Genomic DNA, 16485 nt, shown 5'->3' on the forward strand with positions numbered 1-16485 from the left:
TATGCTTGATTGCAATTATCAGTTGATAGCAATTATTTTTGCTCATTGCAGATATTTAGCAATGTGTTCGCTTTCACAATCACACATCAAAATATATATATGAATCTTATTAAAACATTTAGCTTTCTGACTTCTGACTGGTGCTATAACTTATTATTGGGCAGAAGTGTTTGTGTGTAGTCCAGAGTAACTCAGTATCAATAAGTAGCAAAATTTAGGCACAAACTAAACAAAATTTTTATGAGAAGTAATTGTCAGCTAAAATATTCAGTACTTGAATGTATTTCTTCTCCCTCATTTCACCCACAGATCAGCATTTTCATGACTCACCTCTCTAACTATGGAAATGACCGCCTGGGCCTCTACACCTTTGAGTCTCTAGTCAAGTTTGTGCAGTGCTGGACCAACCTACACCTGCAGACCCTACCTCCTCTAGAACTGGCTGAAAAATACTTCCAGATATTTCCAGAGGAGAGGGACCCTCTGTGGCAGGTGGAAAACTACACATATATTTATAGTTTAAGCAATAATAATCCTAAAGCAGTGTTCTACTGGGAGACTATATCTGATTAACAAAATATACTTGCCTTCTGTGAGCAAAAATATGCATATTAAACAGTCTATACAACAGATGTTGCTAGGTTACAGGTGAATAAAGTGGAATGATGAAGAGATTTTTAAAATGCAGTCAGTGCTCACATCATAGAATGCCTCTCAACCACTTGGATTGCAAGGTCAAAAATAACTGGTATAATGATGCATGTTACTTTTACTGGGAGATGTTTTGAAGAGAAGAGACAATAGTCTCTTTTTGCCTCCTTTTTATCATCTGTAAATGTAATACTGAGAGATTTATTTTCATATCATTGCAAGTGTAAACAAACATTACTTATGCCTGTCACAGTGATAAAAATAATCTCGCTCTCTTTTACCCCGAGGAGGTATAAAATTACAGGTCTCAGCACTACCTGGAATTATGTATTTAGATATAAACACAAAACTCCTCAGTGCCATCTGAAATAAATAACACATGGCAGCACCAGTCCTTGATTTTTATGCTGTGTCAAGGAACCATATATTGTCTGTTCAAGGTTGTAGAGGTTTTGGAAAGTATGAAGCATCGTTTATATATCTACACTGTACATTTATTAACAGCACTTATGTTTTTGTTTTCAGAATCCCTGTCATGACAAGAGACATAAAGACATCTGGTCCAAAGAGAAAACATGTGACCGACTGCCAAAATTTCTGGTTATTGGTCCCCAAAAAACAGGTTAGGTGCCCCAGTGATTAGAGCAGAATTTCTAAAGTGGAGTGGAGCTTTCATTTCATTTCATTTAACAAGAATTGTCTGATAGAGGTTTTGCTTCATCAAGTATTACATATTGTTAGTAGGGCTGTCACAATAACTGCAATACGGTAATACCGGGCTATTGACCAGCCAACCGCAACGAATGGCAAGAACCATCACCAACGCAATGTATACGTGTTCCCTTTCATTGCATGGTCTTTCTTGTTTTACACTTTAGTGAATGTGTGTAATAATGTGTGTAGTTAAATGCATTTGTTTAAAATAATTGTAAAAAGGTTAGGAGTGTGATTTGTCCCAACTGTTGGCATCTGAACGGCTGCATGTCAATTATCATTTTATAAAATGGACACAATGGCAGCAAACATAGTCACAAAACCGAATGCAACAGTTTGAACAAATGCAACTGAATGAAAAGGGAGAGCCAGGCAATTCAGGTGAGGCAATATGCAAAATTTGTACCAGAAAGGTTGCTGTGAAACAGGGAAATCCGAAACTTTGTGATCTCATTTAGCTACCTATAACACAGCTATCGAGGCCCAACTGCCTCCACCAGCACCGAGTCATGGAGCAGCCTCAAAAGGAACATATCAGGCTGGTTCCATGTGTAAATTAAGAGTGTAGCACTAGAATCAGGATTAAATAAATAATTTGTGGCGGTATTATTGCATATCACAGTTTTGAACCCTGTTAAAACACCGCGCAGAAAATTCTTTCACCGCAACAGCCCTAATGGTTAGGTCTAACAACCAAGACTGTGTATTTTGAGATTTTTCTGAAGCATATGATGTTTGTGACACTTCATTTATGTGTCCGTCATTCCCAGGTACCACAGCCTTGCATTCTTTCCTCATTCTGCACCCAGCCATCACTAGCAACTTCCCCAGTCCTGTCACTTTTGAGGAGATTCAGTTCTTCAATGGACCCAACTACCACAGTGGCATTGACTGGTAAACTGCTGTCTTTTCCCTTCACATGCCACAGTACATTATGATGGAACCAATTATTTCCTGATATTTGTTTGTTTTTTATGATGTGTGTCATGTGTAGTACTTGTCCGTATTTGTTATGTATTGACATTAAGGCATGGGATTCATTATTATTATTACTATTATTACCTCCCCCCACTGTACACAGGTATATGGAGTTCTTTCCCTTCCCCTCAAACGTGAGCACAGATTTCATGTTTGAGAAAAGTGCCAACTACTTTGACACAGAAGTGGCCCCCAAGAGGGCTGCAGCCTTACTGCCCAGAGCCAAGATCATTTCCGTGCTTATAAACCCAGCCGACAGAGCCTACTCGTGGTATCAGGTATAACTGCTTTTTGTGTTTCATATATTTCTCATAAAAAAATTGCTGGTCACTTGGGTTTTAATGAATGAACATGGTTTCTTTGTTGGTTTCCAATAATATACATTTAAATTAAAGATTAAACAGAATTATTTGTGAACTAAACAGCGTCTATTGTTGTCACTGTATCTGCTATCGTCATTAAAGGATAGGGGCAATTAGTTGAGCACAAATTTTAAAATAACATATATATAGTATACTTGATTAAATAGACATTTTAAAATAAAAATATAGGTTACCTTTTTCATATCAAAATATCATGAGTGATTAGTGGTTTACGTGTTACATGTTGTGCACGTGATCTTGGACTGTGACTTAATGGTGCGGGTTTTTTTTTTTTTTTGTGCGTGTATGTGTTTTAGCACCAGAGAGCTCACCAGGACCCAGCTGCCATAAACTACACCTTTCACCAGGTGGTGACAGCAGGGCCGTCGTCTCCTAAAGATCTCCTGGTGCTACAGAGTCGTAGCCTTAAGCCTGGAGAGTACGCTACTCACCTAGAGCACTGGCTACAGCACTTTCAGTCCAGACAGGTATGGTTAGAGCTTTAAGAGAAAGTACGAGATTTTCAGCATGTCCAGACATGTTTTTTTATTTTTAAAAGTTGTTCATCATGTTGCTGTCCAATTTAAACATAGTAAATATGTCCAAAAAGGTGAACAGTCTGCCCTTATTAGTGAATTCCTCGACTTTAAAGCTTTAAAGTACTGACAGTGCTGACACAGGCATTCTTATGGGGCACATCCAGCTTGTATAATCTCTATTGAAAAGCATTAGCAATAGAACAGGATGCTCTGCAGCATCTGCACATTAGCCTAAGGAAAGGGGGAGTCTAATCTTATCAGAAAAGGACTGGTGTGCTTGCAGGTTTTCATTCTAATGAATGGGGAGCAGATAATCTGGTGTACTTCTACTTCCTTTATGTTTACCACTCCTCTGGTTAATGTTTGACACTGGGCTTGGTGACCTCATGCCAGAGATGTACACTCTGTTCTACAAAATGTTGGATATCTGGCATGTCACCGCACCCAGTGCCAACAATCAGAAGAGTATAGGCTACTTCACTATGCCCCCTTCTCACTCAAGCGAACCAATCGGAGTAGGGGAGGGCGGGACTAGTTTGTGAACCAAACGCTTCTCGAAGTTCTATGTAAGCTCTAGAAAAACAAAATCCCGGACGTTTGTGAAATTCCGCTCGGACATGTCCGGTTAAAAGAGGACCTCTGGTCACCCTAACAAACAGATATAATTTAGCATTCAGCATTTTAATCTGTGTCCTGTTTCTCCCTCTTATTGTGCACAGCTTTATGTAGTAGATGGAGCCTTACTTCGTTCCAACCCTGCCCTGGTGATGGAGGGGATCCAGAGATTTCTGGGGGTGACTCCGATCTTCAACTACACCCAGGCTCTCATGTGAGTCCCTTACATTGGGTTGAGTAATTATAGTGTGAAATTTTAATTTGCTATCCTACTTCTTTGGGGCGGCTCTGGCCTGAAGTTTAGAGAAGCGATGTTGGGGCTGTAAGGTCACTGTCTCAGTCACTTGGACCAACAGGAAAAATGGAGCAGACAGAGTGAAGGAATAGTGCTCTCTTCGTCCTTAACTTGCACAGTGGCTCTTGCCACTCTGGGTGTGTTTCTGTGTGTGTTTTCACTGCCACAGATGGATTAAATGAGGAGTCTATATTTTACAGTACTGCTGTGCAATGATGAAAGAAATAAGCATGTTTTACTTTTCACTTCATGTTAATTTCTATATATTTTTTTGTTAACAAAAGTGATTTAATCATTATTTAGTTATTAGTTAGTTTTTTTTTTGTTATTGTTTTTTTAATATCTTACTACCAAATTGGAATGTGTTAATTTGTAACTTCATATTACTTACTGTGCTTTTTGCAGGTTTGATGAGAGTAAAGGTTTCTGGTGCCAGAGGATGGAGGGGGGTCGTCCCAAGTGTCTCGGGAAAAGCAAAGGCAGGAAATATCCAGAAATGGCGCCTGAGGTAAAACAGGTTATCTCCCTTCATTAGCGCTCTGCCTCTTTCAGAGTCCATCATTCTCCACAGGCACAGCCGCAGTGCGCTGGATCCCTAGTGGTGGAAGTGATTTGGTCAGATACAGAGCTGAACTTAAAAATGCTTCCCTCTCTGACCTCAGACCCTTATTATTGCTCGAGTTTCCCTCTAGGGGTTTCTCTGTATTCCCTCAAAATCTGTTTGAGTGCAGCTTTTTCTGTCATCTTTAGCTCAGAAGAAATTCTGTGAATGTCCTTCAAAATGTGAATAAAAGGACAAAGACCTTGGAAGTTTGGAAAATGGCATAGGGATTTTTGAAGTTTGTTTCCAGAAATATTTTTTCTTTTAAAGTTTAAATTGTTTTTTTCCTCAACAAAAACATAAAATATTCTGGGCAGTCTTTAGCAGGTCAGTCGTCAGTTACAGTACAACATCCCGCAAATCTATTCTTAGCAATACACGAATGAATACTGTCAGGCAAGCCACAAGATTTTTGTTATTCAAAGACATTACTGTGTCTTGTCGTCTCGTGGTGACTTTTTTATAAGCTACTTGGACCATTTTAAACACGTCTGTCTGATCTTAACACAGTATTGAATGAGAACTTACCCAAGTACATCACTGTACAACATGACCATAACTCAGTGGTCTCTCTCCCACAATTGTTCAGTGCCAGGACAGAGCCAAAGGACATGTGAATGGTTTACATCTACTGCTCCACATTTTCTCCAACATGCCTGTTGTACTGACTAAATTTACTACTAATTTCAGGAGTGACAAAAAATCTTTCTGGAAAATCTTTTTGGAAAAATACATTTTTCCAACAATGTTTTCTCCCAGTAATACGTGATGTAGTAGATTGTTGTGTTCAGAAATACCCTCAGCTAACTCTTTCCCACTTTTGTTTAACATAAGAGAAGTTGTTTTTGATTTAAATATATTATATATCACAAATCGAAAAACATATATGTGAAATATGTAAATAAGCTGGGATCAGAATTAGAGAACAGTAGTCTTTGAGAAGAAAAGCAGCTTGCAATGAAATATTTGATGGTCACGGTTTTAAAAAATGAGTAGGAATTGTAAATGTACTTCATTCACAACATGACCCTCATCAAAAATGAGTCTAGGAAATTCTTGGTTGCTCTTATTTTGATCACTACCGGAGTTTTCTATTCACAGTATTGTAATGGACATAAAAGAACGTCAAAAAATAACGGAATGTCCGCTTGTTTCCAGTGGAGTAGGGAGGCAAAATTTCACCACAGACAGCAGCAGTTTTGACAGAAAATTTCTTAACATTTACAATCCACCAATCCAAACTTTTATTAGAGCCTTAACTACAAGGTTTTCAGTTTTAAAATGGATGCATTTCCAGATGCAAAGGATTTAATATAAAACAAGAAAAACAAAATAACTAACTAAACAAATGACATACAGAGGCAGAGAACGACCTGTTCCTCCAATGACAGCATGTAAATACAACTTAATATTTATCACCCACAGGTTGAGCTTAATCCTGGCTCTCATTTTGTATCATCAGTCCCTTTTTATATATATAACTTAGAATGATTATATGTTTATGTTTGTGCTGTTTTGTGACAGACGCGTGCCTTCCTGATGGAGTATTACCGGGAACATAACTTGGAGCTGCTGCGGCTGCTGAACCGCCTGGGCCAGACGATTCCCTCGTGGCTCAGAGAAGAGCTCCAGAGCAGCAGCTGGAGCTGAAACAGTGGTGCTTGGCCCCAGGCCCCTGAATCCCCAGCCAAACACGCACACACACGCAGGACCCCCAGGAACGCGAGAGACACTTAGGGCTGTCTCGTCCTCTCCTGCCCCTCCATTCAACACTATAGTCTCAATAACGCTATAGTGACAGTGATGAGATGGGGTTTGCCATCATGGCTAAAGGGCACAGACGGACTGCTGAAATGAGCCTTTTCCCTGGCCGTGATGCTCCTACATGTCCTCAGTGGTCCTGTATGAACTTTGGAAGACTAGGGAGACTGCTGGTATTTGTAGTCTTCATGCAAACGTGACTCCCAGCTGTCATAAATACTGACGTGTCCCACCAGGATCTGAGTACAAGGTCTGTGCAGCATGACTGAACTAGCAACAGGAGTGAATTATTGACACACACACAAGCTACACTTGCTCATCTCTTCAGAGGAATGATTGTAAAACATTGTACATTTTAAAGCATTGTATATTTTGGGTCTGGTTGAGCGGGATCATGATGAAATACGCGAGCTCAGCCGTGACAGCATTAGTGTACAGGACGAGGCGCCGTTTGACTAGGGCAACGTGAAGAACGTCGGCCTGCATCCCCTCTCTTCTCCACACTCACAGGGAATTATGCACAGAGAAGCTATATGCAAGAGCAGAGTGAGGTAGGGTCTAGTAAAAGCTAGTCTCCAGTCATAATGCTGACAAAAGTGTCTGTCTTAAATAAGTTAATAGCTAGCATACTGATTTTTTTTTTCTACATGCACTTTTCCCCACACATTTCAGTCTTGATTCCAAATGTACACTGTGTCAACAGATGCGAGGTAGCTCATACAAAAGCCGTAGCAGCTCTGTTCCATGAGAGGGGCTGTAAGTGACGGAAGGAAAGAGAGGAGAGGGGGCTGCACTATGAATCTGTGGTATGTCCTGCAAACATGAGTTGCTGTATACTTTATTTTTTATTTTGTAAAAAAAAAAAAAAAAAAAAAAAAACTTTTAAAAACACCCAACGCTGTATCATCTCTAATAAACTCTTAGAGAGGTTGGAAATGCATTAGAAATGTGTCTCTTTCTTTAAACTACAGTGTTTTTTTTTTTTTGTTAACAGCTTGAAGCTAAAAAAAACATAAAACATTGATCAAACAATGAGGGCAATCTTTAAAGGGGCATTAGTTGTTTTTTCCAGAGTGCATGCCTGCTTTTATAGTCTACAAATCTAACCACCAGAGGTCATCCATCCTGAATCTCAGCCAGTGAGCTAGTGCATTTGTTACAGCAATCTCCAGTGGCAAAGCAGGTGAACTACAGTAACAAAGATTCTGTCGCGCAGTCCCATTTTCAAACAGATGTTTGTAGCCACGGAATACACTTGTGCTAATGGCACTGCTGAAACAGTCACTTAATCATGTTTTTTTAATGTAACAGTTTTTGTACTAGTTAGAAAATTAAATAAAATCCCGTAATGTCCCTTTAAAGGCGTAGTTCATAATTGAAATTAAAAAAAACACTTTTTGTGAAATTCAGAATATGATTCCTCACCATTTGCTCACTCTCCAGTCTGTGTTCATGCTCAAAACCAGTCTAATGTGTTTACGAAGCCCTGGTGTCTGTAAATTAGTACAGTATGCTAAAGAATTCATTAATATGTTTTCAGTTTTGAAAGGCATACTGCAATATACAGCAATACAGTTATGTTTACAAATAAGTTTTAAAGGGTTTTTTTGTGTAATGTAATTAAAAATTAAAACAATTCACACCTTTACTTTTATCATTTTATGGTAATTATTGTGTAGCATTAAAATGACATAAATTTGTCATTTAATTTTAAAATAAATAAAAATGAATAAGAATTCATTTGCTAGTCTAAACCAAAATTCACAGAACAGAGCAAAACCCGGAATCACTGGGCGCAAGGCAGGACCACACCCTGGAGGGGGCGCCAGTCCTTCACAGGGCCACACATTCACTCACACCTACAGACACTTTTGAGTCGCCAATCCACCTACCAACGTGTGTTTTTGGACTGTGGGAGGAAACCCACGAGAACACACCAACTCCTCACAGACAGTCAACCGGAGCGGGACTTGAACCCACAACCTCTGGGTTGCGCCTGCTGCGCCACAGTGATGCCCTGGATGAAATTCGGTTACCATTAAATGAGAAAAGAGCGGGATAATTTTTTTAATTTAAAAAAGGGATTTTGTGGCTGTTTTCCAGTACTCACCAATTGAGTGGTTAAGCGTCAGGATCTTCACTTTATAAATGGCCTTTCAGTTGATAGAGAGGTAATTAATTTAATTTACAAAGAGATCCCCTGTTCTTAAGTGACTTGATTTTTTTTTTTTTTTTTTTTTTTTTTGTGAGGTACAAAAAGTATCACAGTGACTTTAGATGTTTGTTCTACTGTAGCCTGGAGTGTCTGGTATAGAACAAGTATACAATTAACCACTTGAATAAATATAATAATATAGCCATTATAGACAATTTTCTCATCATGAGAAATCTTGGGAAAACGTGAAGTGAGTCTTGTAATATTTCCTTATCATGAATCATTTAACAAAACCAGTTTGTAAAATGTGAAATCCAGTGTAGTATATATGAATAGTCACTCTAATCATAAAACAGGCCTCTCTCCAGTGCTTTATTGATCATATTGAAATCTCAAAGTTAATTTGTTACCAAAATGGACTATTTATTTTGAAATGTCCCAGGTCATTTTAAAACAAAAGTGTGTAAATGTATTTTTTATATATATATATATATATATATATATATATAATCCTTTTGAAATTTTACATGAAATAGCACTGCATATAAAAGGGTTTTTTTTGCCTATGTGCTATGTATAAACAAACTTTACTGTGTTATTGTTACATTTATGAAATTAATGAACGACTGCAGAAAACAAAACATTTTTAACTCCGAAAAAAAGACGTTGGGTTGACGGTTAAGTAAAATACTCAATGTCTATTTGAGTCCTTGTAGTAATGAAAAGTCTGCTGTCAAAAAGTTCAAGAAACCGCACACTGGCGGGTGTCGCACGTTGGAAGTTGTGACGTGTATTAAGAGCGACAAAATATTTTAAATATTAAAATATTTTAGATGTTACAAGATCGCCATAATCTTCATAGAATTACATTTTGAAAATGAACGAACTAAAATAAAAAACATTTTAATTAAATACTCAATTAAGTAATTATTTTCAAAAGCTGAGCCTCATCAGAGGGATCAAAGAGCCGCGGGTTTCCGACGCCTGATGTAATGCTTGCTCCGTTCCCCAAAACAATGAGGGATATATTCAATATCACATTTTCATTCATTGCCTGTAACTGCTTATCCATTTATGGGTTGTAGTGGGTTGGGAGTAGGGTGACCAGACGTCCTCTTTTACCCGGACATGTCCTCTTTTTTAGACTTAAAAAATGTCCGGGCGGAATTTCACAAACGTCCGGGATTTAGTTTTTCTAGAGCTTTCATAGAACTTCGAGAGGCGTTTGGTTCACAATCTAGTCCCGCCCTCCCCTACTCCGATTGGTTCGCTTGAGTGAGAAGGGGGCGGGGTGAAGTAGCTTAAAATCTTCTGATTGGACGGTCTGACTGTAGAGCTACCGTTATTGGTATAACCTTCTCTGTAAACATTTAATTGGTCAGTCTGCACGTCAGTAGTCGTCGTCGTCGCCCCCGTCGAGGGGCTCGAACACACAAACCCAGGCCCATGGAGCTATGTGACAACAACACTACCTGCTGCGCCACCGTACCGTCATATCACATTCTGTTACTATAAAAATGTAAAACCTACCTGAGAACTAAAGACACGTCCAGTTTTAAAGCAGATTTTAGCATTTAATTATTGGCCATTTTTCAATTGTCCACGTCTGTAGCTGTGCACCTGTACTGGGCCTATGTTGTTATATTTTGCCTTTTAAACTATACATTTTGGGTTTACTCCAGATTCGAGATTATGCACCTACAGTACGTTTTTGGAATTTGGTGTGTACTTCACCCAGTGTGAATTTGTATTGACTCGTTTTGTTATTTTCTTTTGTCTGTGTGGCAGTGAAGGCGGAACTGCAGTTTCCTGGTGCTGGTGTTGATGTAATGCTCTCTCTCCCCACGGGGTGGCAATACAGGCTTCCACAGTGATGCTGCTGTTTCCTGTGAGCTGTTATTCTCTCTCACACAGTGAGATGTTGCTGCTTTCCTCTGATATTGAACCCACTATATAATGCTTTATTGCTTGCATGGGCTGCTGGGTCACCAAATAATTCACAGCGCTGCTCAGTAAATATGACTCTATAAACTGTAGTGCACTGCCCTGACAGAGATGTATATGTGCTCTTGAACTGCAGAGAAACGCAGAGGTAACCGTGGCCTGTGTGTCTAGAGCTATTGTCAAAGACCTGCCACAAGTTATTACTCTCTGCAATGTAAGCTTCCTCTGGGCTGAATATGAACTCTTAAACTCTGTCAGATCTCACAGTGCCTCTGAACTGAACCTGAGTTCCTTAGAGACTGAAACTCATTAGGATGCTTTTCTCAAAGGATTCTCAAAATACTTTGTATAGTGCAACATTGGTATGTTTCCGTGTTTCCCATGTTTGCGAGGAAGCTGAAATACCCTCACAATGTTCCTGTTCAGTTCTGATGTCCTGTTTGGTCCTTGTGGTGTTTTGACTGAAGAATATCACAGACGTTACATTAATAATTAAAATTTAAACTACTCTGAATCCTTGCAAATGATACACAGTCATCACATCATGTGCTTGTTCAATGTGCACTACGTAGTTCGACCTGTGATGGGTTTGTCTCCACTGAACAGGTACAGATTTGTGTTTTCCTGTCATTAGTCCCTAAATTATACAATTTAACCACTTGCATACCATTTCCATTATATTGGGTGTTATAAATAGTATAGAGATGACTTCAAATCTACTTTAAGATATGCATAGGATATATGCTAATACAAATCCTCCAGTATCCTCAAGAGATCTTGGAAACAATCTCCTGTGGATACTGAGGGTTGACTGTATTTCTGTAGCTCTATTTAATATAAAGTATTCTATCTGTGTAAAACAGCAGAGAAAACATCCAAAATACTTCATATTTTGAAGTAGTGATCATATCTAGAGGTAGATAACTTACCGCAAAATGATGAGACTTATAGTATATAATTTACAATATATAATCTTTTAAAATCCATGCTGTTTAAGCTCATTTTAAATGTTTTAAAAAGGGATGCTTAAAGGATATTGTATTCTTCTGTTTCTAAATGTCTTTTTTTATCTCTTATTCTTGTTTCACTTTATTCTTACACTAAAGAAGAACTATGCATGGAATTGTGTTTTGTTTTACTTAATTATATATATTTATTTTATGTGCAAAATAACTTGTATATTAGACTTCACGTTTACACACTAATTGTGTATAGGATACATTTTTTCAAAGCTCACTTGTCTCTGAACTGTGTCTGTGAAGCCACAGAGAGGAGGTGCGAAATGAGCTGTTTTTTGTCGTATTGATCTGCTGTGTGTGCAGCGGGAGTGGAGCTGACAGGGTGAGGCTGAGGTGCAGTCGATATGCCTTCTGATGGCCTTTACTCCTGCAGTGGGCGAGCCACTGGTGTCTCACAGGAGGGGACTCACGTTTCGCTGTTTTTCTGCCCAGGTCTGGATTTGCGGCTCTCATAACCCGCATCGATAGAATTAGAGCAATAATCCGCTGTATTGGACGTTAAGCAGCATTTAAACGTGTGTGTGTGTGTATGTGTGTGTGTGTGTGTGTGCGCGTGTGTCTGGCTTGGGCGAAGCCTCAGTGACTGCTCTCTGTGCGCTGATGATTTGTGGTGTTTATTCTGAGCTGTCTCTTTCTCTATGCTGCTGCTTTACAGTAGAGGAATGTGAACTTCAGTGCTACCAGCTCCTGTTTTGTCTCACTGAATTGCACAGTGCTGCTGTGAGATTTTGGTTCAGTACTTTTCCCTTTCTGCTCCTCCTCAGTACACAGTGGAAGAATACACAGAGCACAGGACCTCACATAAACAGAATGCAGTGCCCTCCGAAACCACAGAGACACTGCAGTCCCCATTAGTTTTGCTCTATTCTCCAGGGCCTGGGATTAAAGATGAGAAAAAGTAAATGAATTATAAACATTTCAATAATTTTACAAGGGTTACACAGGCTGATGTGGAGTTAGGAGTCTTGTCCATGGAGTCTTGTTGTTGTAGTGTGGCCTTCCTGCCTGAACTGGTAATCAAACCCTGGGGGGCACCTAGTTCTTGGCCTATTCTCTCATTTCTGCCCCCTTCCCCAAGATGGGCTTTTCTAAACCAGAAACAATAAGATTATTGCAACGATTCCTGGTCCTGTTCCTTATACTGCTGTTCCATTATAAAAGTCCTGCACGGCGTAATGTTATACTTTATTACATTAAATTAGTCCAGGCATTTTCCTTAGTCGTCACTTAGTCTGGTGACCAGGAGTGATGTCAGTTTTAATGAAGTACAGTGATCTTTCACACGCTCATATTTTCCAAACACTTCATGACTGTAAACACATTAAACACTGAACAGCACGGTGCAAAACCAGAGGCCACCTTTTATTTCATTTCCTGTAGAGAGAGTTTTTCAGCATCAAAAAAAAAAAGAAGCAGGAAACATATTTAAACGGAAATTACACAGACACCTCAACAAAAAGATGTAATATCAAAAGTGTCAGTATTTAAAGCAACAGTGGGTAGTATTTCTGCATTTGAATTTCCGCTTCAAAATCATGGTGATGCTTCACTGACCTGTATCAGGTAGAACAGAGCCTTTGTTGTTGCTGCTCCAGGGTTGGCACAACAGTAACGACACTGTGTCACTTCTGAAGGAGGGTAGGAAAACACCCCCCCCCCCCTTGATTTCAGGACAGTGCATTGTAAAAATGCATTACACTCTGCAACCATAGGGGGAGCCCAAATCAAAAATACCAAATCTAACCTAGTGTTCCTTTAATGTGTCCACTCTGCTGTTATTATAGCTGCTTTTATTATATTCCTCCCTCAAACAAACAGACAAACAAACAAATCTTAGATGTCCAGATTAAAGGTTGTGGTGCAAACTCTTTCCTTTTATTTTTCAGTACATTTTGCTAATACATTTTTGCTAAATGAAATGCCAAAGCAGCAAACAAATTTAGAGAGGTTCTACTAACCAGCAATCACTGCTGTTACTGAATTTTATACAATTCAGTGCTATATAAAACATTAAAAATGAACACATTAATAACTAAATAGCAAAAATTAAAATCTAAGTAAATTCCTCAGTGTTCAGGAACCTAATCTGATTTCTGAGTTCATAATAGCGCCCGTGGCTTTAGTAACACACACAGGCCTTAGGTTTAATGGCTTTAAACAGGAAATGTCTTCATAGTTTTGTCTTGGCTGTGATATGTAGAGAGTGGAGATGGTGAAAGCTGATTTGCTTGGCTTTTCCTGTCCAGTCCAGGTCATAGATCCGGGGTGGAGTGATGTCTGAGCAGTAGGGAGTTTGGGTCATTAATGTGAGTGTTCTTCACACTATATTGTTTTTCAGGTGTTGTATTAGTGGTTGATGTGGTGAAGTAGGTAACATCACTGCCCTTCACTGATTCCTTCACTGAGTAATAGAATGCTGCACTCGTAAGAGTCCTTGACTAAACCTGCTAACACTACAACTGCCTAATTCTGTAAAACCATTTTATGGGTGCAAAGGTCTCCCTGGCAAAAAAGGACAAATAGCCCTTGCACAAGAGTGCATGGAGGATCCTTGGAACAATCTGCAGATAAACAAATCAATGTAGGGGCTGGTTGTGATTGGTTAAATGTCCTAAAATAGGGGCACAATCGATTTCCAGCATTTCCAGGCCTTCAGAATGCATTTAAAACCTATTTGGAAATATGAACTAACTGTTCGGTGGAGTTAATACTACCCCAAGGATAATATGTCCGTCATAGTGAGGACAATATCCCTACCAAATTTCATGAGCACTGGACAAAGACTGTGGCAACCACAGTCATAAATTTCTTGTAAAGTATCAGGGGGCGCTACTGAGTCCACTGGGCACACCCAAAGCAAATGATAAAACAACTGCACGTTTACCTTTTTACTATGTTTGTGAAATGTGCAAAAATTTCCAACATTGCAAGGCCTCAAATTTGCATTTTAATCATGCGATAGAGTCACTAAGGTACCACCATGCTGAATTGTGATGTCAAACCAAATGTAAAGTTTCATGAGCTTTTATTTATTATAAGCCCATTGAATCACAAAGCATCTCTTATATGTCTCCACTTCCTGTTTTGATGTGGTGTCTCAGGCCAGTCAACTGCCCGCCATTACACCCTCCTTTGTAGTATCCACTATTCCTTCCCGGTTTGTGATTAGACATGTCTGAAGTATATTCCTATAAAATATCAAGGGAATCTGATGAACTGCCTAAAATGCCCAACCTGACAACGGCCAGTCTTTCAGATGAAAATTTAGCTCTTTAGTCAATTTCACTAATGCATTTTTTGCCAACATTGTTTTTATTAGTTTCAACATTTAAATGTTTGCAAAAATGAAAAACAAACACAAAAAAAGACACATTAACAAGCCAGAACATGTAACATGCACATGTAACCATGTCCACCCACAACAACAAATCAGGGTCAGCATTTTCAATTGAGGTTTATTTCAGTAGAAGTTTGTGCTGATGATTTGCTTGTTTGTTCTAAATCAATGGTCAGTACGGCTAGTCGGCCAATCCAAAACATCAAGAGTTAAGTCAACCACCATTGACTACAAAATCCAGAAATGAAAAGTGAATTAAGGAACCAAATTTAAAACCTATAAGACCAGAAGTGTGTAAACAGCTATTCATCTAACATTCTGAAACAGAACTGGGTCACAGACACCAATCCAACTCATCCTAACTGTACTGAATGATGCTCCATCCCTCCCTCCAGAGAATGCAGTTCCACTGCTTCACAGCACAATGGTACACTGTCAGAAAAAAGGTAATATACAGGTACATTATTGTTCACTAAATTTACAAATGGTGCAATTGTTCCTTTAAAGATATGTATATGTACCCTTGAGTGTACCACCCCAGTAAGAGTGTTGGGACAATTTATGCCCCTCAAGCCCTGGCCAGTGCTTTGGAGCATTAGCAGGCGAACCACAACAAAAAACAACCATTTTGGTCTGCAGTACAGTTTTATAAACAGGTTTTAGCTGAAGCCATAGATAATTATTTGTTAATCATGATCTTCAAAGGGTACAGTTAATTTTACTAGATTTAGAGAATTAAATAAATTGCCTAGTGCACCTTTAACAGTGCCTCTCTCACTGCTCTTGGGGATTCTTTTCTAAAAACTTGGCAATGCAACTTCAGAACTACAGTGATATATGGGATTTTCATATAGTCAACATCGTTTTATTCGATTACACATGTTTCCCCGGTAGTGTGTGATTATCACTAGAAGCCTTGATTGTGGTTATCAGTTGAAGCCCTAAGAGCTGTTTGTGACCAATGTAAATGGTAAATGGATAGGGGGAGATGAGGAGACCAAAAAAGCCATTTCTTACATATCTTTAATGTACTCATTCAGAGGAGTACCCATGAGACATTTGGACATACAGTGTATTCAAAGACTTTACCCACATTTTATGGTACAGCACCAGAACTGCACACTTTTAAAATGAATAAGAAACCATGTATACCAAGTTTATTTTTGCATAAAGTGTGCTGTGGTGTATGTGAATGTGTGTGTGTGTTTGCTCTGTTCTTATTGACTCTCTGTAGAGGCGTGTATTGAGTTTGAGGAATGTAGCAGGTTGCTGTTAAAGAGAACCTGACTTTGCCTGGATATCTCTCCTCTCTCTCACACCACAGTCGGGTTTGATTCAGTCACAGAGTCTGAGTTGAACCTGTTTTCTTCAGGACTGCTGGCATTTCTCTGACCAGATTTCAGTGTCTTGTTTTCTCTGTGAGGTAGGGAGTTGTCCTCACCACTGTTCGACTGGACCACAAAATGGCTATGAGAGCAGTCAGGCCATACGCTTTGCTCATTTGTTGTGTAACA

The 16485-nt window shown here is 39.1% G+C and overlaps 1 protein-coding gene across 4 annotated transcripts in view; it reads left to right on the plus strand.

Moving 5' to 3' along the window:
• ndst2a (N-deacetylase/N-sulfotransferase (heparan glucosaminyl) 2a) overlaps positions 1-7433 on the plus strand; it is a 160283-nt gene extending 152850 nt beyond the window's left edge. For all 4 annotated transcript variants that reach the window (XM_066678766.1, XM_066678765.1, XM_066678763.1 and 1 more), the window contains 8 exons: positions 310-492; positions 1177-1273; positions 2136-2259; positions 2447-2621; positions 3023-3193; positions 3964-4073; positions 4560-4662; positions 6280-7433. In XM_066678766.1, the coding sequence (XP_066534863.1) occupies positions 310-492; positions 1177-1273; positions 2136-2259; positions 2447-2621; positions 3023-3193; positions 3964-4073; positions 4560-4662; positions 6280-6405 (1089 nt within the window). In that variant the 3' untranslated portion in view covers positions 6406-7433. The remainder of the gene's footprint in view (positions 1-309; positions 493-1176; positions 1274-2135; positions 2260-2446; positions 2622-3022; positions 3194-3963; positions 4074-4559; positions 4663-6279) is intronic.
• Positions 7434-16485: the final 9052 nt, after the last annotated feature.

This window comes from Hoplias malabaricus, chromosome 8 (genome assembly GCF_029633855.1).
Source record: "Hoplias malabaricus isolate fHopMal1 chromosome 8, fHopMal1.hap1, whole genome shotgun sequence".
Classification (NCBI taxonomy): domain Eukaryota; kingdom Metazoa; phylum Chordata; class Actinopteri; order Characiformes; family Erythrinidae; genus Hoplias; species Hoplias malabaricus.